At 40.9% G+C, this 27,288-nt stretch overlaps 1 protein-coding gene across 1 annotated transcript; it reads left to right on the top strand.

Moving 5' to 3' along the window:
- Positions 1–116: 116 nt before the first annotated feature.
- qsox1 (quiescin Q6 sulfhydryl oxidase 1) lies at positions 117–27,288 on the top strand. Its single transcript, XM_038715901.1, has 13 exons — positions 117–597; positions 1,474–1,574; positions 3,292–3,340; positions 3,673–3,775; positions 5,016–5,106; positions 5,853–5,998; positions 9,646–9,780; positions 9,877–10,006; positions 15,710–15,829; positions 17,958–18,096; positions 19,395–19,583; positions 24,605–24,766; positions 25,369–27,288. The coding sequence occupies exons 1-13, from the start codon at positions 306–308 to the stop codon at positions 26,148–26,150; spliced, it is 2,439 nt and encodes an 812-aa protein (XP_038571829.1). The 5' UTR covers positions 117–305; the 3' UTR covers positions 26,151–27,288.

The raw sequence follows: 27,288 nt of genomic DNA, 5'->3' as shown, positions 1-27,288 counted from the left end.
GCCGTGTAGGGGCAAAAATACATCAGTAGGTCACCTCTCTCACGTCACTTTACATCGCCTGATATCAACCATTTCATGTTCATATCAGAGAAAGTTAAAGAGGGACATGGATACCTGTTGAGAGGGTGTGTTGCTTTATTATGAGTGGTGTTTTTCTAAGGCCGTGTAGGAGCTAGACGAGGGGAGGACCCATGAAGCCTGCTGACCGGGAAAAGAGAGGGAGAAAAAGTTGTGAGAAGTTTTCTGACTCGGAGGTGAAAACTCGTTCACACTGACGGTTAGAGGCAGCAGCTTGGACGGGGAAGATGGCGCGGCGCTGCGGCCGTGCCACGTCTCGATTTACCGGAAAACTACAAATATATCCCAGAAAAATAGCAACGTCTGCAGTTTGGTTATGTTTTTGTCTTCTTTTTCCTTCTGCCGCGGAGGCTGGACTGTACTCCTCTTCTGACCAGGTCGTCTTGTTAACTCCGGAGAATGCGGAGTCGGTTTTAATAAACTCAACAGCTGCTATGGTTGTGGAGTTTTATGCTTCATGGTGCGGACACTGTATCGCCTTTTCTCCGGTTTACAAAAACCTGGCTAGAGACATTAAAGGTATGGACCTACAAGTCACGTAGCTTCAGCTCTTTAAAATATCATTAAAGTTTGTAAAGAATTTTCAGTTTTGCACCACTGAGCTTGTTTTGACATAAGCCTGCAAACATTGCACTTATTTAAAATTAATAGTCTAATTAATTTAACATTGACGTGGTGACATATGCCTGTATTTTTATCATCTGCCTGGAAGCAGTGAGAGCACGGAGCTGTTGTTTCTGTCTGTTAATTAGAGCATGTGATCTAATAAATGTGTTTCTATTCTGCTCAGCACTGTGGCTCTCCATCACATCCTCTCCATCCCACTGAGTTTTGTTTCTGTTGCTCATGAGCCAGAAGGAATTTCACACACAGCCATGACAATAAATATAGTTAGGATGATAGTCAAAGTTTCTGATGTTGGCAGGAGGCCTGACACAGTCCTGGCGCTTTCATTCTGGTGTTTCTCTGTCACCCATAGTCAATATTGTGCAGTTCCTCTCTTGGTGTGTTATCAAGTGCCTTGTTTGGGAGTTGGGACTGTCATCCAGCTGATTTTAGGAGGGAAATTTAAGAGAAATTTGGATTACATAAAGGTGATAGCACTACCCATCAGCTTTTAAACCCGCAGACGACATGCAAAGTGACAGTTCAGTTATTTTGTACCAGAATCTGTCTGCACAGGCCCATCAGGGCTGCTAGGTGTGATGAGTTTGTTGCCTTCTTTCACAAATAAATATTAAAGGACAGTTCCTTGGCAGTGTTGACGCACAGCCTTCTCCTGTATTGATATACTAAAGCGCACACATGGCACAAGGACACAGGAACCATCCAGTGTCAGTAGACAGTACACTAAATATTTACTCTCTCTCCCTCTATTTGTTGTCTGTTCTTCAGAGTGGAAGCCAGCTGTGGACCTGGCAGCTATAGACTGTGCTGCAGTGGAGAACAGCAAGGTCTGTGCTGGCTTCAGCATCACAGGGTATCCTACGATAAAGGTATTATACAGTGGATATAAAGTCTTTACACACAGGCCCACATACTGTGTTCGTCCTTCTTTCATGACAGCTGCTGTGTGTGAGAATTCACTTATTTAGTCAGAAAAGCTGAGCACCAGAGGCATATGTGATTTGGTGACGATAAACACATACGCTCCACGGTGTCTACTGAAGCAAGTAATGGAGCAAGTCTTAAGGCAATTTTATATTAATGTTAATTGTTAAGTTTCTAATAATAGTCCAAATAGTAGTCTAAAGGATATTGATCTGGCTCTGTAAAGGACACAGCTGAATTAAGTGTGTAATAAAAAATAAAAATGTTTTTAGTTTTTGTACTTGCAAAGCTAAAATAATAAGTTAATTAACTGATTAGTCAAAAGAGAGAAAATCAACAACAAAAAAAAATGCCCAAAGTTCACCATTTCCAGCTTCTCTAATTTCCTTTTTTAGTCTTTTATGATACTAAACTGAATACTTTTTGGGTTTTGAACAGACAAAACAAGCAATTTGAATATGTCTTCTTGTCAAACTAATTGATAAGGAAAATAACTGCTTGTTGTTTTTTCCCTGATTAAAATAAGAGAGAATCACCCAGGTGCTGTTAAAACAAAACTTGTAATAACTCTTATTCTTTATCTTTCTTTATCTTTTATTCCATGGGTTGAATGAAAGAAAACATTTGAGGCACACCAGACTACACCCACACCCCTTTTCTAGTCTCCTGTTACAGGCTACATTATCTGAACTGATCATAAAATCAGGAATGCTCCCAGTTTAGCTGGGAGCTCCCTTTTTCAACACTGATGCTGCATGTGTTGTTTTTATTAGCATGTTGTATAGAGTGTGCATAGGCATGTGTGGAAAACAAAACACTTATTAGCAGGTATTTAAATAAGTATACATGCACTTGATAAACCAGGGTCTATTTAAGAGCACCCACACTCTTATCTATCCTATCTATTAGTGTGCTTTAGTTGTTAACTAGTGATCATTTCTTGGATTTGGATATCTCTTATACTTCTGTAGCCATTATAAATAACATTGACATTTCTTCAGCAGTTTAAGAGTTTTCTATATTTTAAAAAATGTATATATAATAACCTTTTTTCCGGAGGCATTAGTCACTTAATAACTTCAAAATCTAAAGGATCCACTTTGTAAATGTATTATTCAGTCATGTCAGTAGTGGTATTAAAAATTCAGTGCAATTTTGTCAGCTCGCCTTCTTTTAAAGGGGTTTATTTATAATTTTTTAAACTCTGGACAAGAACGTGACAGATGGGGTTCGATACTGTAGACGCCAAAAAGACAACAGTGTGTTCCCAGTAGACTCAACTTGTGCAGGATCAGCAGACACACTACAGAAATGTGCCAGCTGCAAACATCTGCATTTGTATTTGTAGCATATCTGATTCGTCAGCAGTAGTGTGTGCTTAAGACTCTCAGTCCTGTCTCTCCTCATCCAGCGACGAGCCAACGAGACAAAGAGCTCCTTCTGTTTGAACACACAATGCAGCTTTAACATCTGTGACTCATTTTAACCAGGAAGGATTTAGGGGTCATGGCGGGCAGAGGGGAAAGCTGCCCCCCACCCCACCAAACATTACACAACATCGCTTTGCTTCTCTCATGGTCGTGCGAGCGCAGTCTCATCTGATCTCTCTTTCTCTCCATGTCCTCCGTAACCCCAAACCTTCCTGCCTCTTTCACTTTACAGTTCTTCCACGCTTACTCCACAGCTGAGTCTAACGGACAGGCTTTCACAGGTACTACTACACACACGGTAAAAATGACTTGTCTGTCATAGAGAGCGTGCAGTTTCAACAGGCCTCATGTCAGAGAAAGAATGTGTCATAGTGAATGTATCATAGTGAATCTGATAACACTATGATCCGCATGCAAATTCTTTCTGACAGCTGATATTTTATTTTTGGCTTAGGTCAACTTGTGTACCATTTTGACACGTATGTAATATTGTAGTTACTTTGGTAGTTGTTTATATATGTGCTCAGGTAGTCATTACTGTGTTTTAGGGAATGATAATCCTGTGTGACAACTAACAGCAGTGTATAATGTTCTCTTGCTCTTTGACCTCCAGCTTTCCCCCGTGATGTTCGGGGGCTCCGTCACAAGATCATAGACCGACTAGAAACCCATGAAGAGCCCTGGCCCCCCGCCTGCCCCCCACTGGAACCCACCAGGTATACTCGCATACACACACGCTCAGTTTTAACTGTGGGAATTTAGCTGTTAGATTCTTTTAAGTGATTTTTATCAAGTGACAAATGTAAAGGCTTATCTATCTATCAATCAATCTGTTTATCCACTGATGACAGTGACTTGTAGTTTATTTTGAAGACTATATTTTACGATATGAAAATGTAAATTAATGTCAGTTTATTTCAATTTGTCCTTATTTAACCTGTTGTTACATATAAAATAAGGAGGATTTAATTTAAGTCCAGATTCTTTCCCTGACCTGTCTATCGCACACCGTGTCATGAATTGCTATTTCCTTGTAAACATATAATCACACTATTCTGTGAATTGCAGTTCCATGTTCAGCTACAGTGTTTCTTCTTTCCTTTGTTGCAGTATTGTGCTGTAAAACCCATATTTCCATCCTATTGCATCATTTCATCTGATTTCATCTGTTCTTTATTAGTGACATATTAATTTGACTAACTACCAGGCCAATAAAGCAATTATTTTTCAGTTTATGTCTGTAAGCCTGTGGTCAGAAATACAGAACATGAAGTGGAAACATGCTTCCACTGAGAGGAGTCTTCATTAGGTTATCACCAGTAGGCCATTCTGCTATTCCCACATACTGTTATGCATGCATTCAGATAAAGACACTGCATACATATAGTTGTGTAGGAAGAGGAAGGAAGAAGTCAAGTTTATTTATCTTTTTATCTTTAAAGGGAACGTACCATTGACACTTTCAGAATCTTGAGCAGTTCTCCTTTTTTTCATTTATAAAGAAAATAATAAGTGGATTTGAACCATCAGGCTGTCTTACTTCACAATAGAAATTCCTAATTGCAGCTATTCTTTTCTCAACCAAAAGACCATTTTCAAGTGGAAATAACGTAAATGATAAATGTGTACAGTTTTAGTGTTTATGATTGTGGGTCCTCTTTAGTTAAAAGTAGTCTCGCGCATGGATAAAGGAGATCCAAGGCAACTCAAAAATCTATAAAAAGCCAATCAAAATGAAAGGAAGCCATTTCTGTTTAATTGTAGAATGACACTTTTTTAACATGAAATATGTCCATAAAATTCTGCACTTGTTTAATTCTTCCTTTTAATCTCTATTAGATGAATAGCTGATCCCTTTAAGATTTATTGGTAATGTTTGGAGCTTCTTCAAGGCTTAGCAAAAGTCATATCTGGGATTCCAGTCTTAATGTGTTTCATCTGCTCCTCTCTGTCCAGCCAAGCGGAGATCGATAGCTTCTTTGAGACCAACACCGTTCAACACCTGGCTCTGATCTTTGAGAATGCGAATTCCTACATCGGCAGAGAGGTAACAGCTCATGTTTCCATCAACCTGAGCTGTGTGTTCTTCTCTTCTCAAGAATATTATTAACTAACAAAACTCTGCTATTTGTTAAGGAAATATTATTAACCAGGTTAAGGTGTGATGAAGAAGTATTGGAGACTAATTAAGACTTAACATAGCATGGTTTATTAAGCCCGGCCAGGGAGATTCAGTGCCAGCATAAAACATGTAAATACATCAAATGCCTATACCAAACCTGAAGGATACTTCCTGTCTTGGGATATTTTTTCTTCCTAGATCACCAGAGATACACTAAGTGTCTAGGGTTATAAGGTTAAGGTAGTAAGGTTACTGTTTACCCGTCTATACATACGTGAGGAGTCTCATTATCAACTCAGCTGTGTCAGTCAGTCGACAGGCAGGCAGAGTGGAGAGACAGCGTCTGATCTAGAGATTTGGAGAGTCCCTCGCTGTAACCTTTGGCTTACTTTAGCTAAGCAATTGACCCTGTCGTGACCTGGGGAAACCTGTCATAGTACCCATAAATTATTTCTCCAGTCTTTACAACTTGAACCAGAAAGGAAAATTTGTCAAAATAAGAGGGTGTCATGTTCGGTCGTAAAGAAATCCTTTATCCATGTGGTCTTTGATTTGAAATAATTGGACATCACATATATACATGCCATGTGCTATATAAAGTATATATAGTATAAGTTAAAATGTCGAAATATACCTTTTTTATAACTGTGTGTGTGTACTGTGTTCTCCAGGTAACCCTGGACCTGTTACAGTTTGAGAACGTTGCTGTGCGGAGAGTTCTGAGCACTGAGGAAGTTCTGGTAACCAAACTGGGAGTGACTGAGTTTCCATCCTGCTACCTTTACTATCCTGGAGGCAACTTCACCAGACTCAAAGTGTGAGTATCTGTGTAGTCTCCAGTTTCTACTGCATAACACAGTGTTGAGCATTTTAAAATGATAATATTATCATAGTGACAATGTTTGTCAGCTAGGAAAAAATATGTAAAATTTAAGACTTTCTATTATATTCAAATAGACATAATGTGTAGTGTAGAGATTTATGCCGGTAATAATGATACAAATTTTCTACATTTTTTCAAATGTATATTGTGTCCCTAATGGTAATACTTTTACTGGTTTGTGAAAGCTTTTACATTTGCTTGCACACACACTCCGGTAGGTCTTTCCTTGCTTAAGGAAGTGATGTGTTTAGATTTCAGGCGTCAGTTAATACAAGAACTTGATAGGTAGCATTGAGGTTGTTTTTCAAACAGATCCCTTCTCACTAGCCCGCAAGTCACGAAGTCTACTTCAAGCAGGAGGGTATAAAATAACAGGATCAAAGTTATTTATTTATCATTATATAAGACAAGGTTGTACAACGAAATGAAAGTTTGCAGTCCCTTCATGCCACACACATAGAACTTAACATAATGTAAATTAATAATTACATTTATTATATGATAACATAAAATAAATAATATAGTATAGTACAGTATAGGCCTATACAGTTGTTATATTTATACTGAATTATATAGATATATATGAACAAACACATTATAATTCTGCAGTGCATTTTTTGAATTTATGTCTGAAGAATGTAAACAGTGCTAATAAGATATATGATGATAATATGGTTTTCATCTTCACATAAAAAGTTCTACATTTGGGAAACCGTGTCCATCAACTTTGACACATATTTGAGCACCAAGCGTCATTGATGTAAACACAGAGTCCACCTCCTTTCATCTTGCCAGAGTCTTGCACTCTGTCAGCTCAGAACACAGTTCGCCTGCCAAGTGCTTGATCGGGATGTTGATGGAGCAGGTCTCTGTAAAGGTGCGGGCACAACAGTCTCTGATTTCCTGTTGCTTGGCCAGCCTGAGCCCCATTTCGTCCAGACCGGACATTATCCAGGAGAAGCCTTAAGTCCAGGCTGGGCCAGCATGTCTCCTATCCCGGCTCGCTTTCCTCTCCTCCTGGGACGATCAAAGCACCTGCTGTGGTGCACGGTCCGGTGGATCTGGCTGGGTGGATTAATCCAAACCCAACTAGCTTTGCCGATGACTGTATTTCTGTCATAGGTAATATGTGTTTCAGCAGTGTAGTAGAACAAAATAAATAAATAACAGATGAAAAAAAGAAAAACGTTGCAGCGTTTGAAGAATCTACCGGCTGCAGCATCTGCATGTGCACCAAAACCTAAGCATCTAAACATCACATCACCATGGAGTTGCCTTACCTATTCAACATTTTTGTTTGCATCGTCTTTAATTGATTAATTGCGGGTTATTTTTATTTTAAAGGACTCATTAGACTCCATCTGAGCACTGTGGGGGCATGTACAGACTGTACTTGATTGTTTGACAATCTTGTTGCACCTGTTATGGCACAGAGATTTGCTCCCCATTCATTTCTATGTGGAGCTCTTTCCAACTTCTACCTGAGCAGAGGTCTAATTAGCCACAATAAGAGAATGGCACATGTGTGGGTGTGCAGGACTTTATTGCGTTCTGTGTTTTTAAACGCAACAATAAAAAGGCAGGTTAATGACCGTGTAGCAAAGGGTTCAGCTACGTGCATGCACAAAATAATATTTATTATTATTATAAGTGGCAAAAGAGAACGTGAATTTATACAGTGTTTCACACTAATGAGGGTTACAGAAGAAATGTTTTGTTGTCCACTTCCTTTTCACACTAGTTGGTTTGGGACACTCTATAAAATGAAAAACATACTGTGTAAGTAGATGAAGCCAGATTCTGGTTGAGCTAAATAGTAACCATGGTGTACAGCAGTAACAAGTACCACCTCAACTGCAGATTGTTATTTGTGATGTAGAGGACAGTACACTGTACAATGTTGTTACTGTTCTGCGTGTGTTTCTCCATCCAGCATGGTCTGCAAGCACCAGTCGGCATACAATTGTTTATTGTCTGTCATTAAAAGTACAACAGGCTGCATTTACAAATTCCACACAAAGCTTTGACATATGTCTAAGTAATAGTCAATAATAACAATAATAATGATAATTATTATAATAATAATAATCAATAATTCTCCATCCTTATTAGTACCATTTGAAATACAGCCAAAGAGATGTCAAACACATATTGGGTGGGTGGATGTGATTGAAAGGTGTGAAGCGAACATAATTTTATATATATCTAGATAACATCTTTACATAACAAACTTTTGACGGTGATTTCCATTTAGCTTGATCTGAAAACCGCAAACGGCAAGTTTTTTTACCCTTCGGTTGCTATTGTTCCACACTCGACGACTTGGCTTTCTGCTGAAAACCTTTGTCGTGTGCTCATTATCTGAACCCTATTCATGAGAATACTTTTTAACATCTGGCCTCTTAATGGGATCAGAGCATCAAAATCACTCCCATTATTCACTATCATAAAGCGGCGCTGATCATTCCTCACCCTGCAAATTCATCTGCTGTTTCTGCCTCTTTGTTTGGCTGTTTCAATAACTTGGCATGCAAAGAGGACTCTTTTTAGTTGACAAATGCAAAAAGGAAATGATTTATTGCTGATTTATTTATTCACCCTCCATCTCTCCCCTTCCAACCCCCCTCATCTCCATCACTGTACAGAGGGGAGGTTTTTTAATTTCTTGCATGAAAACAATGCCATTGCTTTTCTGGCTTCACCTGCCAAACAAGCCGCAGCCGCACACAGCGACAGATGGCCTCCCATCATCACTGAATGTCTGATTGATCCTGGGAGAGCAGAGAGCGTGTGTGTGTGTGTGTGTGTGTGAGCGTGCAGGGGCGTTGCACATCCGTCATGCATGTAATGTGTGCTGGTCCCAGGTGAATGCATTCCCTCCCAGCCCACCCTGACGCCTGCCTGCTTGCCGGCCCCGGGGATCGTTGGATAAATGGCTCTCCTTCCACATCTGTACACTCCCACCAGACACGCAGGTGTAATTGAGTCCCGGGCTGGTGTGAGTGAGCGTGGGCCCAGAGTATCCATCCTCCTTATTACCATCCTGTTCCAGTTTTTACGATGCACTCTCTCTCTCTTGCTCTCCCTCTTTCTGTCCTGGACGAGGGGAGAAAACAAATGAGAGGAGGATGTGAGGGGTAGAGAGAGAGAGAGAGAGAGAGATAACATTTATGACTATGGTTTCAGTTGCAGGGTTTTCACATGGCATAATGATCAGCGATCTCTCTCTCAGTTCCATGCTACTCTGGCACCATCTGCTCAGTATTTGAAACGCGTTCCCGTAAGTGTGTAAAATATATAGTCACAAAAAAATACAGGTCGTAAAACATTTTTTATGGCGATGGACTGCTGAAACAAAAGGTTTAAAAAAAAAAAAAAAAGAAATGGTGCATTTGTTTGAGGTTCCTTGCAGGATTAGAGCCATGCCCTTGACACATCGGCTGTACAAACTGGGTTACACATACACTACATGGCCAAAAGTGTGTGGACAGCCAACATTATACATATATATCAACATGAGCATTATTTTGTTTATGTTGAGTTACTGAAGGGTCCCCCTCACGTGTCCTCCTCTCCCTCAGCACAATCGAGGCTCGTACTTTCTACTCTTACGCCCTCCAGAGGCTGCCGGGGGTGGTGCGATCAGGGAAGCCTCCACCGGTTGCCCCAGACGCCCACAACAACCGCAATGAGGAGCCCTGGAGACCCTTCAACAGGTACGAACAACACACTCTGCCCGTCATTCTCTCCTCATTCGTATTATTTGTTGACGTGATGTTTGTGTGCACGCGTGTGTGCGGTTGTGTGCCCAGGTCCAGGGTTTATATGGCAGACCTGGAGTCAACGCTGCACTACTCTCTGCGTGTGGAGGTGGCTGCTCATTCTGTGATCAAAGGAGAAGGCCTTGTTTCTCTCAAGAATTATGTCTCTGTCCTGGCAAAGGTAAAGTTACCAGAGAGAGCACTGCATACACACCCAGGACGGACAAAAGGTATAAATAAAATCATAATTATTGATTAGGGCTCATTCTTTTTGGCTTTTCATTGATAATATTTTGATTTGGTTTTATTGAAATATTTCAATCAGGTGAAATTTTGATAATAAAATCAGTATCTGATTTAAAAAACACTTACCAAACATGCTGTATTTGATTAATTAGTTGTTTAGGACTTTTTATCAGAAACATGTTCCTAGCTGTCCTTGTCAACGGGGTACAGGATTGTTTACTGTAGACTATGGTGATTAGAAAAGACAACACCTTGGGTACATAGGGACAAAAATATCTGTGTGAAAATCTGTTTAATCTGATCTGTTTTTATAAAAATAAATCTGTTGGTCTTTGAGTGGAAATTGGTCAGAAAAAAAAAGATTGCATCCCTCCTTAAGCTCCAAGAGTAAAATGAACATCCACATTCAACAGACATGCAGTTACAGCAGGTCACCGCTAGATGGAGAGTGAGACAGCAGAATGTTTGTTCACACTGTAGATTTGACATTGTTTTGCAGCATTTAACTTCCCTTCATAACATGTTTTTTTTATCACTTTAGAATTGATTAGATCACTTTGCATATTTACCTTATTAATTGTTTTGCCAAACGCACATTAGTTTTTCACCACACGCACACATACTCACATTATTAAAAGCAGAAGAGGATGCCATTGACTAGAGCAGGAGCACAAAGACTCTCTTGGGTATTGTTGACCCTCTTGATCTTGGCTCCCAGGGGGATTGAAGCGTGGCTGCCAACCACTTGCTGCCCACATAGTTTACACAGACACAGCCTGATTACCAGCAAACCTCCCTGGGATACCCCAACCACTGCTCCTCCTCTTCCACCTCCTCCTCTCTCTCCTCATGCTGTATTCCTACAAAGGCATTTCTGTAAATACTTTAATGTGCAGGTCCTCTGTAGTTCACCCCCCCCCCCCCCCTTCTCTATAAAGGATACACATTTCTTTTTATATTCATCTCCAGGGTCTCATGTTCGTTTGATTAATCTGCTTTTATTTACATCTAATAAATAATTTTCTGGCTTTCGGCTGCTTTCTTCCAGCTTTTTCCGTTACTGATCACAAGCTCCCTCGATGCCTCTTTTCCTCCTTCCTCTCTGAAGTGTGCCAACCAGGCAAACATGTTGCGATGATGAGGCCTAACCTGCTAGCCCTGTCCCTATTGGCTACGCACCAGGCTGTCTCACTGACCCAGTCTGCCACCAATCTCTCTGATTATATCTCACTCTCTAGGGAGGCATTGTAGCAAGCTAGCGTGTATGAGGGACGCGCAGGCACTGTGGCCTCCCATTAGCTCCAGTTTGTTTAGTCAATAGCGGCAAGTCCCAGTGGTATTTTTAGCCTGTCCCCCTACCAGGATGGACCAGCCGTTTAGCAGGGCTTTGTGTAGATGGGGAGGCCATCATTGTTGCAGCTGCCCGTGACTTGTGACAGTACTTATTGTTGTTTGACTGAGCGATCTTGTTACAAAGAGGCCGAGTCCTTTCAGAAAGTCAGCTGGTAAGGAACAGTTAATGTAACACAAAACTAGAATTGAAGGAGATTTGGGATGTAAGTGGATGATACTTACAGTACGCTCATGAGCCAGTTGGTTAATTTTGAAAAACAAACATTTAATGATTAAATGTTAAGATATGATGCCGTTCATAGGCTAAATACCAGAAAATGAAATGGATTTTTAGTTTTCTTCTCCTCTACTGCCATGTTTCATCTAAATTTAAATATTCCCTCGTCGTGGTTACCATGCAATATGTAAAGATCTGACACCTGAACTCCCCACGTGAGTCATGTGATTAGATTAGAGTGAAAGTGACTCACGATGTCTTGGTGAGCCACAGTGAGTGTCATCACTTCACGCCAGTGACTGATTTCCTCAATTATGATGCACTTTTTAATTTTAACCAAATGGAATGATTAGTGGAAAGTGTATTTGCATGGGTAATATTGCCAGAATGCATGTGTGTAGGGCTGTAACAAATTGTTATTTTGAAAAATGCCCATTGCAATTTCCTGGAGTCCAACTGGACATCTTCAGATTGCTTTTTTTGACTGACTAACAGTCTTAAACCCAATGACTACTATAATGAAAGACACGAAAAAACAGCTAATACTCACATCTGAGAAGCTGGAACCATCAAATGTTTGGCATGTTTGCTTGAAAATGTCTTCAGAATTACTTGTTCTGTACATCACACACAAAGTCTGTGTGTAAAAGATTATGTGTTCATCTCCCTCATGTATTCATTTCATGTAAATCTCTGTTCTGTCCAAGAATTGTAATTCCATGAATTGTTTGTTTCTTTTTTTATCCACAATCATCCCATCACTGCATCTCCTCATGCATCTCAATCCAAACATGTAAACACAGGGATTGTTTTTTTTATTTATTTTAAATTTTTTTGCACCAGGTCATAATATTACTAGATTTACTGTCTTGTCAGGCTGAAGCCGGATTTATGAATCCTCTACATGTATATGAGGATTAAAAAAGTGGATCTTGGGAAGCATGAGAGCATTACGGCGAGGTTTTTGAGGATTACACCTCTATCCTGCTTTTCTTGAAAGAAGCTCTTCAGCCCAGAGGGGACAAAGGGCCATAGGGAATAAAACAAAGAATTAAGAGGTGGGCTTTGGTCTAAAGGGACATGCTTCTTCTCATGTCAGGGCTCAGGACATAGTCACACATTCACCTGTATTACCAAAGTAGCTCTCTGCTTTTATGAAAACCATCTTTCTATGTAATTATGGATCATATGAGTATTTTAATAAACAATTCTCCAAAAAATAGTTGATTAGTTGGCTGCTTCAGTTGTTTCCCCTCAGTGACAGTATATTGTCACGCACTGTGGCACGTGTGTGCTCTGCCCCCCCCCCCCCCCCCCCCACTTCCCCGGGTGGATTGACGTAAGATTATTACCAAGAGGGGCTTCACCCCTGTCTTCTTGCCCAGTCCCCCCCCATGTTGCAGCCAACAGATGCCTCCCTCTCGGGACCCTCACCACAAGAAGCTTGCGGTTTCTCAAGTGCTGCTGATACTAATCGGATCAGGAATGACATATTGCTGGGGTGAAGGGGATTGTCATGGTCCAACTGTGATGGGGGCAGGAGGGATAAAAGGTTAGAGGAGGGTGTGTGTTTGTGTGTGTCGTCAAGATAGAGAGAACAAATGTAGGATATCTAGTAAAGACAGAGGTTGAGATGATAAAATGTAGAATGTTTACAGTTTGAACAAAATATAAATCCAGTCCAGTTGATGATCAGTAATACCCAATACTGAATAAGGGATTAAATGTTGTTTACAATAGGGTTTGTTGTTCTTGTGTAACTGTGATGCTTGTTGTAGATGCATCATCTAAATCACTATTGCCTACTAATTAACTACTAAACTCACTATGTACTGTAGAAATGTAATGTAGAAAACAGGAACATAAACTTCTTTGCTGTCACATGTTTTACTGCAAGTCTCTTAAATTAAATTTGAACTCACCCACTGAAGGCTGACCGCCTGAAGGCTGTGACTTGACCTGTCTTTCCTTCAAAGCCTGTCACTGTTTTTGGCACATAATTCTTAAACATATCTGTGAAATGTATTTGGCATATTTATTGAGATTGTGCACCATCAATGATCAAGGCCAGAGAGTCGTACAGGGAGGTTAAGAAAAAGAGAAATCAATGTGAAATAAGACCAAATGTGATAAAGCAGAGCAAGATGACACTGACCAATATCTGAGTCCTTACATACTGTTTGTACAAGTAATATGTTGAGCATGGTGAACGTTTTGAGTTTTTAGGTGATGACCCGAACCAGTGAGCTCATGAATAGTGTTGCTTTGGTGACGCTGAGTTAAGCCCATTAGTGGAGAAACACCTGCGTTTTCTCTTCTGGTTAAATTCATATGGCTGTTTAATGAGCTTTTCTGAGTGGCTGGCAACCAGACCCCAGATCCAGATCTAAACCTATTAAATCACTCTCCCAGCAGTGAGCAGCAGGCATCAGAGGCCGTTGTCTGCTGTCATCCCACCTTTAGTTGTGTGTGTGAATGTTTGCTGTTGCAACAATAGAAATTGTTTTCCTTTGCTCATATCTGATAAGTGATTATTTAATGTGCCATGTTGTTGTCACCATTATTGTGTGTGTTTGGTGTTGAAGTGGTGTGTGTCTCTTTCCTTATTTATTTGTAATGACCAAGTATACTTTTGATTGACTGTGATTCTTAGTTATGGGAGGCAGTTGCCTATGTGTTGCTAATCATACCAAACGTTTCAGGGAAAACATGGTGCATGAGTTTCACCTTTAATGGCCCAGTACCAACCAATGTGCTGTTTATAATAAAATAAAATAAAGGTCCTCATGTTGGATGATGCTAGCTCTTTCTGTCCTCAGCTTTCTCTGTTTTTATTTTATTTTGTTATCTAACAGAGTCACCACAACTTTGTAGAAAGCTGTAGTCCCTATGTGCAAACAGTAAAAATAGATGAGTGGTTTTACCACATTAAAAAGGAGCAAAAAGGTAAACAAAAAAAAACTAAAGTAGAGCTGAAACAATTAATCAATAAGTCAATTGACAGAGAATTAATTACCAACTATTTTGATAACCTAATAATACTTTTAGTTATTTATTTAACAAAAAAAAAATCTTTGCTTTATCCAGCTTCTCAAATGTGAAGATTTAATGCTTTTCTTTGCCATATAAATAATAAACTGAATATCTTTGGGTTTTGGACTGTGGGTCTGACCAAAGATGATGACGTCACCATGGGCTCTGGGAAATTATAACATGTTGTTTAAGTCTTGGAAAAAGCTTGATCCCCTCTGCTGTGTCTATTTCTGAGAAACGGGACCATGATCATAAACTATTCCACAAAGGGGCTTACAGTAAGAATAGGAAGCACATTTAGCTCAAATTGATTAAAGCGCTCTACTCTCTCTGTTACTGTCTGAACACTCAAGACATCAGCTGTTCCTATTGTCAGTATAGCATGTGTGAAGACATGTTTGTCCGTGTCTGTCTTGACTCTGTCATCACTGGTCTCAGACACCCATCAGCTGGATTTCCTCTTTCTCTTCACATGTCTACCTCTGCTAGTTACAGTGTCATGTTTCCTCCCAGTTGTGGTTGTTACCATGGTAGTTTGAAAAGATGTAAATACACAGCAGGAGAAAGCACAAGGTAGGCAGTGGCTAAGTGGTTGTTAGTGGCTTAGGAAATGGATCTTAATGAAGGAAGAGGCTTAAGCTCAGCTGTTGTCACATTTAGTAGGTTTCATTAAAGGTGCTGAGAAGGAAAAACACTCAAACCACAACTTTTGTGCAGGATGTAAACCAAGTGCACAACGTTGTTAAGGATGAGTTGGCAACTGATAATCTAGGCATTACATTTCTGCTTGGTACATTGTGTGTAGTAGTAGGACAAAATAATGAATGAATGGTTCATTTCAGACAAAGGAGAGTGTGTGATAAAAGGCCATGAGCTCATGGAAAACAACACAGTCATAAAGCTTTAAAACTATCGATAGAAGATAAAATTACATTACATTTCATCTGCTCCAAAATGAAATGAAATGTTTTGTCTCTTTTGTTTCTTGAAAGTCAAAACCCGTTCACATTGTGCTCTGTTGTTTTATGTCTGCAGCACTTTCCAGGGCGTCCAATGGTGATGAACCTTTTGAAGTCTGTAAACTCTTGGCTGCAGAACCAGACTGGAGAGATTTCCTACGAGGCATTCAGAGAGAAACTAGATAACTCAGCACAGGTGAGTCACGACAGAGCCATATTACCAAATATCCAATAGGTTTTGGTCATATTCATGAAAATTTCAATGCATGTTCTTGTTTGTTCTTGTCAGTCAAGCCAACATTCAAATTATTCTTAGTTCACTTCTGTCTTCCATCTTTGGTATTCATTGGATTCAGAAGTGGAATGTCCATTACATACTGTATGAGGAAGTACACGAATGCAAATTGAGAAAAAGTACAGACCTTTGTTAGCCTGAGCATGCAGGCATCTAAGAGGAAAGGAAGAGTGACCAGACAGATAAGCAGCTGCAGGGAGAACAGAGGGCAGGGCACCACAAAATGCTCCCAGACTGACGTGAGGACGTCTGTCTGGGAGCTGCCTTGTCATTCCACTAGATACCAAGGTCACTTGTCAGTCTGGCCACTTAATCAGTTCAAAACCACCTCAGAGGCACCAAAGTGATGCCTATTCTGTCAAAGAATGGCCAAAATGTGTTGTTGTAAATATAAAATCGCACAGTATGAGTAGATAAAAATACATTTTACAAATACAGTTGTTTCAATATGTGCTTGTCTCTGTGCCACTACATACTGCTGGGGATCTATGTGCTGTTGTCTCTGGAATGAAGCCTGCATGCCTCCAGTATACCGCCCCTCGCAAATTGAAAGAGTCACTTACTTACATCATTAGCTTTTAGAAGGCAAATCAATTGATCAATGAATCAATGGGAAGGTATGAATAGACTTTGCCTCAGAGGAAATGGACTCAGTACACCCCCAAATCTTTACTATTGACATGTGAGTAACCCTGTCAATCACGCGAGCAATGGCAATGCAGTGTGGCGAGAAAAACGACTTTGTGTCAGAGAAAATATGTTATTGGATTCAACTGTGGCTCATGGTTAGAGATTCTGTTCATTAGTGGAGGGCTGAGCCATTAACCTGAGATTGACTTCATATTGATCAAGAAAACTATGTGGCACAGCTTTCATTAAGTTGAACAGGTTGGGAGATGCCGGAGAGGCTCTACTTTTTAGAGAATCTCTGGAATTTAGTCTCATATAAAGAAGGCTGGAGTTATTCTATATTTTTCTTATTGTCAAAAGATTACCATGAAAAGACCAAAACCATGAATGTGTTAGTCAGTCTCTCAATACTTTCCTACTTCCCTACTCTGTCTGTGGCACTTAGACACAAGCCCATTCAGTCTGACTGAAAATGTAATAAAAATAGGTCAATATATCTAAAAGCAAACATTCCACTAACAAGATTGAAAAATTCATTTGTTGGGGACTATTTTAATCTGTAAATGTTTTGCAGTGATTCTCAATTATCCAAAATATATATACACATATTGACACATGTTGAGTCAGAACACCTGAACAGCATGTGTTCAATCAGTTTCAGAGTGTGTGAAAATTAGCAGAGAAGTATAAACAGTTAGCTAGAAGTAATGAATAAATGGATCAAATAGTTAACTAGCTAAATGTAATTGATATACAGTTGAATTAGCTAAAAGTAACAGAGAAGAGGTTGAAATAGTTAGCCAAAGTAACTGATGAATAGTTGAAATAATTATGTAAGTAATGATGGTTGAAATAGCTTCTGACACTAGTAGTATAAATGCAAACTTTACCAAACCAGCCTAAACACTGATAGTACATACATATAACTGTATGAAAAGAATATTGTAACAAGATCCACTTTTATGTAGTTAACAGAGTTGGATAACATACAATTTTAAATGGTGAGTGGTGTAGATGAAAGGCTACTTAATTTCATCTGACAGGGCTGTGGGGTATGTCTGGAAAAAAATCATTGTACGTTAAGAGAGTTATTTATAGGAGCAGGATGGTGTGCAATTGATTTCAAAATAAACTACGATTTTCATGTTTATCATAATGTAAGAACATGTAAATACAACTGTGTTTTTTAAATAGTTTTTCGTCTGTAATGGAGACCTGTAACACAAAGGAATAAGCTGTGTCACACTTTGGTCACACTGACAATACTTGGAATCAATTCATTGTTGGTTTTGGCCTTAGAAAATCACCAAGTGCATCCTTTAAGCTTTTTTCTTTGTTTCACTCTTCCCATTTGTCTGTAATTTCTGTTTGTCTGTCTGTTTTTCTTCCTTTCTCTCAGTCTCCAGACACTGCTTTGCCTGAAGGAGTGAGGTGGGTGGGCTGTCAGGGTTCAGAACCCCACCTGAGACGTTACCCTTGCGGGATGTGGATTCTCTTCCATGTTCTCACCGTCCAGGCCAAGAGCTCTGCAGGCACAGGTACGCACGCAAACACACACACACACACACACACACACACACACACACACACTCACTCTCACATTCACAATGAGGTTTGCTATGAATGAAGGTTCAGGAAGACAGGGGTGGACTAAGGATGAGGGCTTTGTGAGGCTTTGTAAACAAATTAGCCCAGGAATGTTTGGAGGACTTTTTCTTTTTTTTCATACTGACCAGATTTAACTATTTAACAACACGTAAAGAAAAGACTGAACACACACACAGACACGCTGGATGTCGTGATGACGTTTTGACTAGAATTCTTTGAGGTTTTGTCATTTTGTCACTGCTAAAATTGAGCCTAATTGTAACTGTGTGAAAATGATTATGTTAGATTAGTGGAATGTGAGTGGTTGATAAAACAGGCAGATGACCGGAGGCTCCACTCCTGGCAGGGACATTAATCTCCCTTCAACTCGCACACAAACACACACACACACACTCAGAGGTTAATCCCGAGGTTTACGGACCATCATGTGACCTGCAGATGGACTGGCCAAAAGGAACGTCCATCTGGCCCCCCACAGGCCACCAGCTTAATGGATGGATACACACACACATACCGTACAGTGTTGACGGTAACAAACTCCATTCATACATATCCACACGCTGTGTGGATTATTAAAGGTGTGAACACAAGCCTAACACATCCTTATTTTCATAAAGAGCACATACACACACACTCCCAGACACGTTCCCACTGTCGGTCCGGTTCATCTGAAGGTCCTGCTAAGCCGAGAACAAAAGCTAATAGCTACAGAAAAATATGTTTGTGGACTGTTGAAATCCTGAGACAACAGCCTGGCCACCATTCACACAGAGGGTTAACTGTATTTAATCTCCAGATTGGGTTATCCCATTCGCATAGATTATTCATCTCAATGTGGGGTTAACCCAGCTCCCTGTGTCTCTCGGCCCACATAACCGTGGGAATCCAGGGGGCTGTGAACCCACCTGCCATTAGCAAGCTTACAGGCTACAGCACAGGTTAACAGTACATTTTAAAGTATAGAGACAAGCAGCTTCACAAGGACAGGTGGTTGTGCTTTACATAGGAGGTAATGACTGATTTCTACTTGTTGAAAGGAGGGAATCTATGGGAGTTCGCATTCACACATACACTTATGAACCTCCTGTTTAAAGTAACAAAATCAGGAAAAAGAAAAAAGTCTGTGTTTGATCTTATATGTAATATGTTGTGATATTGTTTTTACTGAGACTTACACAGCTCAATACCGGTGCTCAGCATTAACTGACCTCCTTTCATTCCCCTCCAGATCCCCCTCCAGAACCCCAGGAGGTGCTGGGTGCAATGAGAAGCTATGTCCGCAGCTTCTTTGGCTGCAGGTACTGTGCTGAGCACTTTGAGAACATGGCAAAGGAGAGTCTGATGGAGGTGAACACATTGACGTCAGCGGTCCTGTGGCTTTGGTCCAGACACAATCGCGTCAACAACAGGCTGGCAGGTAGGAGCCAATGTGATCATGTGTAACTTGTTTGGAGAATCTCTTTGGTGCAAACTAGAGGTGATTCTCCTTTCTAATATTTCATTTACAGCTGTGGTACACTTTTAACAGCTGTTATAGCACCTTCAGCGCCCAAAATGTGAAGAAACTATGTTGGTGAGGTATAAATATGAGAGGGATTTAATTCAAGTCCTTCATAAAGGATTGGATCGCTCTAAAGTGGGTGTGGCTTAGCGAATATGAAGGTGTAGTGAGATATGGAGCTGCTTTTTGCTACAAAGAGGATGTGGCTACTCTGTCAATAGACAGATGAGATGTGATAATAGACCTTAACACACATGCCTTCAAATGAGGTTAACTAATATGAAGTTTTTGAAGCTTTTGTAAAAATAAAACAAAAAAAACATAAACACCATGAAGCAAATTATCAGATTTCCTGTGACAGTAAAGTTCAGCTTCAGCTTGTCAAACATGAGGATTTGTTGCTTTTCACATAATGTAGTCATGTAGACATTTTATATCTCTGTTTTGGACTGTTGGTAAGACAAGATAAGCTATTTTAAGTTACCTTGATTTCTGGGAAAATGGGCATTTTTCACTATTCTCTGACATTTTATAGACAAAACAACAAGATTGATTAACCGAGAAGACAATTGGCAAAGGTCAAAGAGGTTTACTTGCTACACCGTTAACTCTACAGGAGATACTGTATGGATAATGGATATATTAAGTCCATTCATTGTAAGTCCATGTTAAACACCATAGTGAGCTATCTCTGTCCCTCCCACTTTTTCCATCACATCCTTTCCCCATTCGTCACTCTTCTGTGTCTACCCAGCCACACTTTGAGATCTTAAGCATTGCCGTACTTAGTTTTCGGGGGAAAGGTTTTCAGTTCCAGTTCCCTCTCGTGGTCAGTTGGTCTTTGTAATACGACTAAGAGGGTGAGAGGGGAGGATGAAGGATGGATCCTCAGATCAGACACCAGCTGTCACCCCGTCTTAGTCCTACAAGTATCATCTGCTTCTGCCTCACCCCACCCCCACCCCCCACCACCACCACCACCACCACCACCACCACCACCATCTTCCATCCATCCATCACACCTTACTTTGATTGTCTCCCGCTCTCCACAATGACCAGTCATCAACCGTTTCTTATTCATATCGCCTTTAGACTTCTTTCCGCAAATCCTGCACTTGTACCTCAGAGACCTGTACCTGCAAAGCTGCACAGCTATTTCTGTCCAGATCATCCTTTTAAAGCACAATTACTTAATTATTCACTTTTAGTAGATCATACACTGATCAGAATGTACTTTTCATTTCATTTTTTGTTTCTCTTCTAATGCTCCTGTCTTTTCTTGCTCTGTATATAAATGTAGAAAGTTTTCATACTTTTTTGTCCATGCTGTATCAGCATATTACACGTCTGCACGTTAGTCTCGAGAGTATTAAACAGCTCCTAAGCGTCCCTCCTCCCTTTTCTGTGTTCATATGATTTTATTAGGCACGGGGCTGTCATTAACAGCCCACTTTGTTAAATCACTATCTTTTGTTTGTGTTGACTGCCCCCTCTTCTATCTCAGGGACAGCTTGTGTCCTGAACAGCAGGGGCCAAAAGGATACCCGTCCCCGCATGTGTCTGCTCCCCAGACACCCCGCCACCTTCATCCATCCGTCTTCCCTCTCTTCCTCTTTTCCTATGTCTTTCTCTCTTTCCACTCATCATCCCCTGGGACTCATATCCTCCGCTTGACAAGTAATAGCACAGCATCCTTGCAGGATGGTCCCCCAGGAACCAGCCCTCTTTGCCCACACACAAACACACACACAATTCCCAAGGTATTGTGTGACAGCAGGTGGCAAACACCATAACACAAGCCACTCCCCTTTTTACCCACACAACACACACACGGCCTTTCCAAGCATGGGTCAAGTTGTGGCGTGTGGCAGGGGGAGTTAGTCATGGTGGAGGGTGAGTCGAGGTCCACAGGGGATGTCGGGTGAATCAGAAGGAGGGAGAGGGAGGAGTCGAGGGTTGGGCTGTGTTTGTAGCAATGAGTGGCGGCTGTCTCCCTGAGGAGAGCGCACTCCATCCCTCCATCCACTCATCCCCTCCTCTCCCCTTTGCCTAAAGTGGAGCTCTGTAGCAGGCCTCCCCGCCCCTCCTTTCAGGAGCAACCATGCATGAAAGAGCAGCTATTTGTAAAGCGACTGAACAATTAATTTAGCTGGCAACAAAGAGGCCCCAGGGCCCTCGGCCTCCTCGCAGCAGCAGAATTAAGACCGGTGGCAGCTCAGTCCTGTTGCTGCTTGTCAACAGGCTAAGACTGATTCACATTTCTACAGACAAAACAGCTGCTGCTGCTGCAGCAGCCTGGCTGCCTTGAGGACTGTGTGTTCACACGCAGCATTGCTCAGGGTTAGATACTGATATAGGGGTAGATGAGAATTTTTGTGATGATATTCTTGAAGATATTACAAAATAACACCTTTTTACTTTTTAACCTATAATGAAAAACAACTGGTCAATTAATAATTAATAGTTGTGTAGTTTAGTTGTTAAGGCCTAACAGTTGTTGCCTCTTCTGACTGTCTTCCGAGACCACTTGAGATGGTAAAATAAATGTCTGTGCACCATTCAGATTTTTGTTTGGGGAGCTTTGGGACTTCTCCTTTTCCTTTTGTATGCTGTTTTTGATCTACACCTTTACCCAATTGGGGTTGGATGTGCACTCTATCCCCCTTCTTCGCTTTGAATAAATTACCTTTTGCACATTAAAATAATAAGTAACAACAAGGTAGAAGGTAGAATTATATATTTATTTTATATATCAATGTTTGACTTGTGTGATTTTTATTGATATGATATAGGTATTTATTGTGTTGGTTTGTTGGTAGTATGATACCCCCTAGTGATCTGGACTCAAGCAGCTTTGCTATAATTTCATCTAGAACCACAATGGCAATGAGTGTTTGAGTTTATTGTGTCAAGCCTGAAATGTTTCTTGTGTGAGATTTAATGTCTTCTCATAATGTCAAATAAATTTAAGTAAACTAAACATTCAATTCCAGTTTCCAGTACTTGTCAGCTTTAGATTATATGGAAATATACTCCAGACACATTTGAGTCAGTATCACTGAATGTATTGAGGGTCGATACCCAGCCCAAGTGTTGGACCTGTCATATAAAAAACACAATTCCTGGTTTAGGTTTTGTCTTGATTATTTAAATGTGCATAAAATGTATGACATCATCCGCGGCCATGACGGCTCAGTATGCCACACGGTGCAGGTGATCCTCACTTATAGAATTAGTGCTGAGGAAGCTAGTTTTGACGTGCTGAACAATACATATTTATACCTCATGAATATGTATGCGCGGTGGTGATGACATCTCTTTGACAGGCCATTGTGGCAATCTCAGTATGGCTGGTATGGCTAAAGTCACCCTGGCCGCAAACGTGGCAAGCTGATTAGAATAAGGAAAGAGATCTGAGGCATCTGAGGAGTGTGTGCGTTCTCACCTGCTGAAATGTATAAAAACCTGCACACACACCCACATGCTGCAGCCCATCCAGGACACCATAAAATTGATGTATCCTTTATGTAAAGTACTGTATGCAGAGTACATACACACATGCATATGACTGAGATTAATCTTGAGCGGCGGAGAGAAGGAGGAGGGCGCGGGGACGGAGGTGGTGGAGGATGTAAATTGACAGTGCTGTAAAGTGACAGACCTGCTTGCTGCTCTGCTTTTTTTTTCCTCTTTTCACACAAACAAACAAACACACACACATACACACAATGGCTTGTTGCTGACAACAAGCAATTTATTACTAGATGCTGCCCTGTGTGTGTCTTTACGGGCATTTGTGCAGAATGTGTCTATTGTGTATGAGCCTGTGTATTTGTTTGCATGCCCATTCCTCTGCCAGTCTGTTTGCATGGATGCAGTGTGGTGTGTGAGTGACGAGGGGCTTTAGTGAGCAGCGGCTACATAAAAGAAAACATGTTTAAGGAGAAAGTTTTTAATTCATTAGAAGGGCAGCTCCTCCTCTGAGCTTTCTGTTGCTCTTATGTTCAATTTGGAGATTGGACTTTGCTTTCAAAGGGGTGTGAAGGGACGAGACAGGTGCTCCAGAGCACCGAGGTCTGCTGCCTGAAAACTCACTGTGTGTGTGTGTGTGTGTACACGTGTGGGAAAGCTGTCCACTTTGGCCACATGTATTATCTCACCACCCCTCCCACTGGGACATCCCAGAAGCCCATTGATCATTGTTAGACCCTGTCATACACTCTCTGTCACACACACACACACAAATGTCAATCCCTAAATTACATGCACACAAACACAGACAGATGATTTACATATACACACTTAAACACATACGTACACATATGCATATAGGCACTTAGTTTTTATGAGCACTGTGACAAGATCAAATGGGTTCAACACAGATTGCATCCAGTCCTCAAAGCACTTACATCCTCAAGTCAGTGCACCAACAAGGAGAATAAAAGAAACAACAATGGAGGAAGCAGCTGACTCTGCAATTTATGTTGTGGGATTCCTGTATGTGGCAATGAATCTGGGTCCATGCAACGTTTTCTAAACTTGGTTTAAAGTTAGTGAGGTACTTGTGAGTTTGTTACAGTGAGAAAGACATTGACAAAGCTGTAGTAGTGAAAGAAATAGGCCTATTTAGTTAAAGGCCTGCATTCAAAAGTTTATTTTAAAGGAGTACTTAAGTATCACAAGTAAAAGTACTTAATCTACAGAGAAACCTACATAAGACAGTTGTAGATAGCACTATATACAGCATGCAGTGCATTTAGGCTGATTAATGTGTAGCAATGCATCCAATCATCTGAATTAATCAAATGTTTAACAAACTGCAAATTACCAGAAACCCTGTAATACCTCCTATTATGCTGTGTGCTTGATCTGCTTCCAGTACTAAACTGATCAAGTTTTCCAAAACAGTAACGTTACTGCTGCATTTATCTCTTGAGGTGATTTGAGTGAAGACCCCAACTTCCCGAAGATCCAGTGGCCTCCACCAGAAATGTGTTCAGCCTGCCATACGGTGAAGGACAATGGGGAGCACAAGTGGAACAATGAGCAGGTTCTCCCCTTCCTCCTGTCCTTCTTCTCATCCAACAATATCCTCACAGGTACGAAGTTTCATAAATTCAAGGATTTTACCAAACTGCAGAAATGTATTGTTATTGTATTGTTAACAGTCTAGAGCTCAATAAGCCTGAAATATACATCTTTCCTCTTTTAACATATTTTCATAGAGCAGCTTCACATACAGATTAACAATGATTTAGTTGTAGCCCTGGCTAACAATCATAAAGGATGTGTGAAAAACATAGGAACAGTAACGGCAACAAACAAACGAGGAGAAAAAAAGGGAACAGGGTAACAAAGAGCTGAGATAATCCCACTTTGTTCCCCTACCCTCCAGTTCTTTGCATGCAAGTGTGTAAAATGTCAATTCAATTTCATTCTACAACATGCTTAATTTTAGTTTGTCAAATTCTACCAGATCATTTGAAATCTTATCTAGTTGGAAAGTATTAAGTGCAGACTTCACTACCAATGGTGGAGACTACTAATGTCAATAATGTATATTTTGCTGCTGTAAAAAGACTTTCTGAACTTAAGGTTCACCATTGATTCAGATGAATGTAGGATGTAGTAAAGTATGAGTCTAGATTAGAGGTGAACACTAAATAATGCACCTGTGTCTTTGTCTTTTTCGCTCTATCAGACTACCTTGAAGATGAAAAACAGATCCTGGCAAAACAGAGGGAAAAACAAGTTTTAGAGGCTCAGAAACGTGTAGAGAGGAAAGCCAGGGAGGCCTTGGGCTCCATGACACATCTACCACCCACTGTGCAAGATGAGGAGCAAGAGGAGGAGGAGGAGGAGGAAGCAGTTGCAGATGAAGAGGAGGAAGGTGGGGAAGAAGCAGCAGCAGCAGGTGAGATGGAGGGTAAAACGCCTGAGCAGACCCGCCAGGCCAAACCTGTAATGGAGGTGGGCCGAGGCCGGCGGCAGGCCCACAGGAAGCCGAGCATTGTGGGGATGAGGATGCGAGAGCTGCAGGAGGACATCGTGGATCTCGATTCATTTGTTAACGAGCACTACAAGGCCAAGGCGCTGCGGGTGGCTGCCTCCAGCCGGGTCAAACGACGCACCCTGCAGAGGAAGGTGGAGCAGGAGCCCGGGCCTGTGTTTGGGCTCGGCATAGAGCTGGACGCAGGGCTCGGGATGGTGGGCCTGCAGCCTATAGAACCGGACTTTGAGTTGGATGTGGGGCAGCAGAGAAAGCGGCTGCAGAAGCGAGAACTGACAGGCCAGTACTTTGTTGAGGAGGCAGAGTTGAACCACAGGGGACGCTGGATGTCTGTGCTGAGCATAGGATTCTCCAAAGTGGACATCAGCCTGTGTGTCATTCTTTATTCCCTGTCCGCCATGTGTCTTCTGGCCATGTACCTTTTCTTCAAAAACCGCCTCAGGCTACGGCGGGCTAAAGTAGCCCTACCCTGAACCAAAGTGTATCCAAATTTGACCTGAGTAAGCAATGATTAATGTTCATTAGGTTCATGTAGGCTAATGTTGGGGTTAAGGTAAGGGGATGTGTCAAGATTAGTGACATCTTAGGTGGTCCACTTAACTGTTACCTACAGCCGAATGTAGGCGACAGAGTGTTTAACCCTGAATGTCGTGGATGTGTTATGTCTAACTGGAAAGGAGGAGAAGGGGAAATTAGCAGATTACCTTCTAAATTTTTGAAAATCGGGTCCGTAATTCATTTGATCTGGCAGTTTGGGGTTTGTGCCTGAGTTCAGGATAATCAGTTGCGCTTTTATTCAGTTTGACCACTTATGAAGGATGAAACCTAATATGAAATGAATGGATTTTTCAAATATTTGTATGAAGTAAGTGCAACTAATATTGGGGGGTTGTACTAAGTGATTTTTGCTGCTTTACTGACGTCATGGTCATTTGTTTTTAATATCTCACAGTAGGGCAAAGACCTCGTACACTACATCCCTGTGTACTATGACCCAACAAATGAATATCAGTCACAATTTTTATATATTCACAAGTAAAAATATTTGAATCAGTTGAACTTAATATTCAAATAGGTGGTTCTCCGGTGATTTTTTAAAAATTTCTACTGCATCTTAAATTACAGATGATCTGTTTTTTTCCGTCCAAAATCACTGAGAGTTTTGTGTTTGTCAAGTCTTACATTTCTGCATTTCATTTAATAATCAGATGGAAGTCCCAGGCCTACAACAAACTGTAAAAACCCACAAAGCATTTTAAGGGCTGAATACAGTGAGTGGACCAGCAGGTCCACACTAACTTTCACCAGAGAAGGGCAGATCAGCCCTTTGTTCTTCAGCTCCTTTGAGGTGGCTTACTGTACATTACACTCAGCGTTATGTCATGTCTTTTACATCACACTGCTGAGTCCACATAACAGCTACTGTGGTTGTTTGTGAAGTGTTGTAGAGCGACGCATATGTTCACACTGGACAAGGTTTTAGAATAAGCAGGATTTGTTTTTGGCTTGTGTCCACGATGTAAAGCTTTGGCTGGTCATCTCAAAAACACTGTGTTTTTCTGTTTGCTTCTTTGCTTCTGTCTGAATCAATAAAATTATTTTTGATAAGGA

The sequence above is a fragment of the Micropterus salmoides genome, unplaced genomic scaffold (genome assembly GCF_014851395.1).
Source record: "Micropterus salmoides isolate LMB-PRFRI ecotype aquatic unplaced genomic scaffold, ASM1485139v1 Ms_hic_scaffold_13, whole genome shotgun sequence".
NCBI lineage: Eukaryota > Metazoa > Chordata > Actinopteri > Centrarchiformes > Centrarchidae > Micropterus > Micropterus salmoides.
Note: the sequence above shows the minus strand (reverse complement) of the source record. Positions and strands in the feature narration are given on the sequence as shown.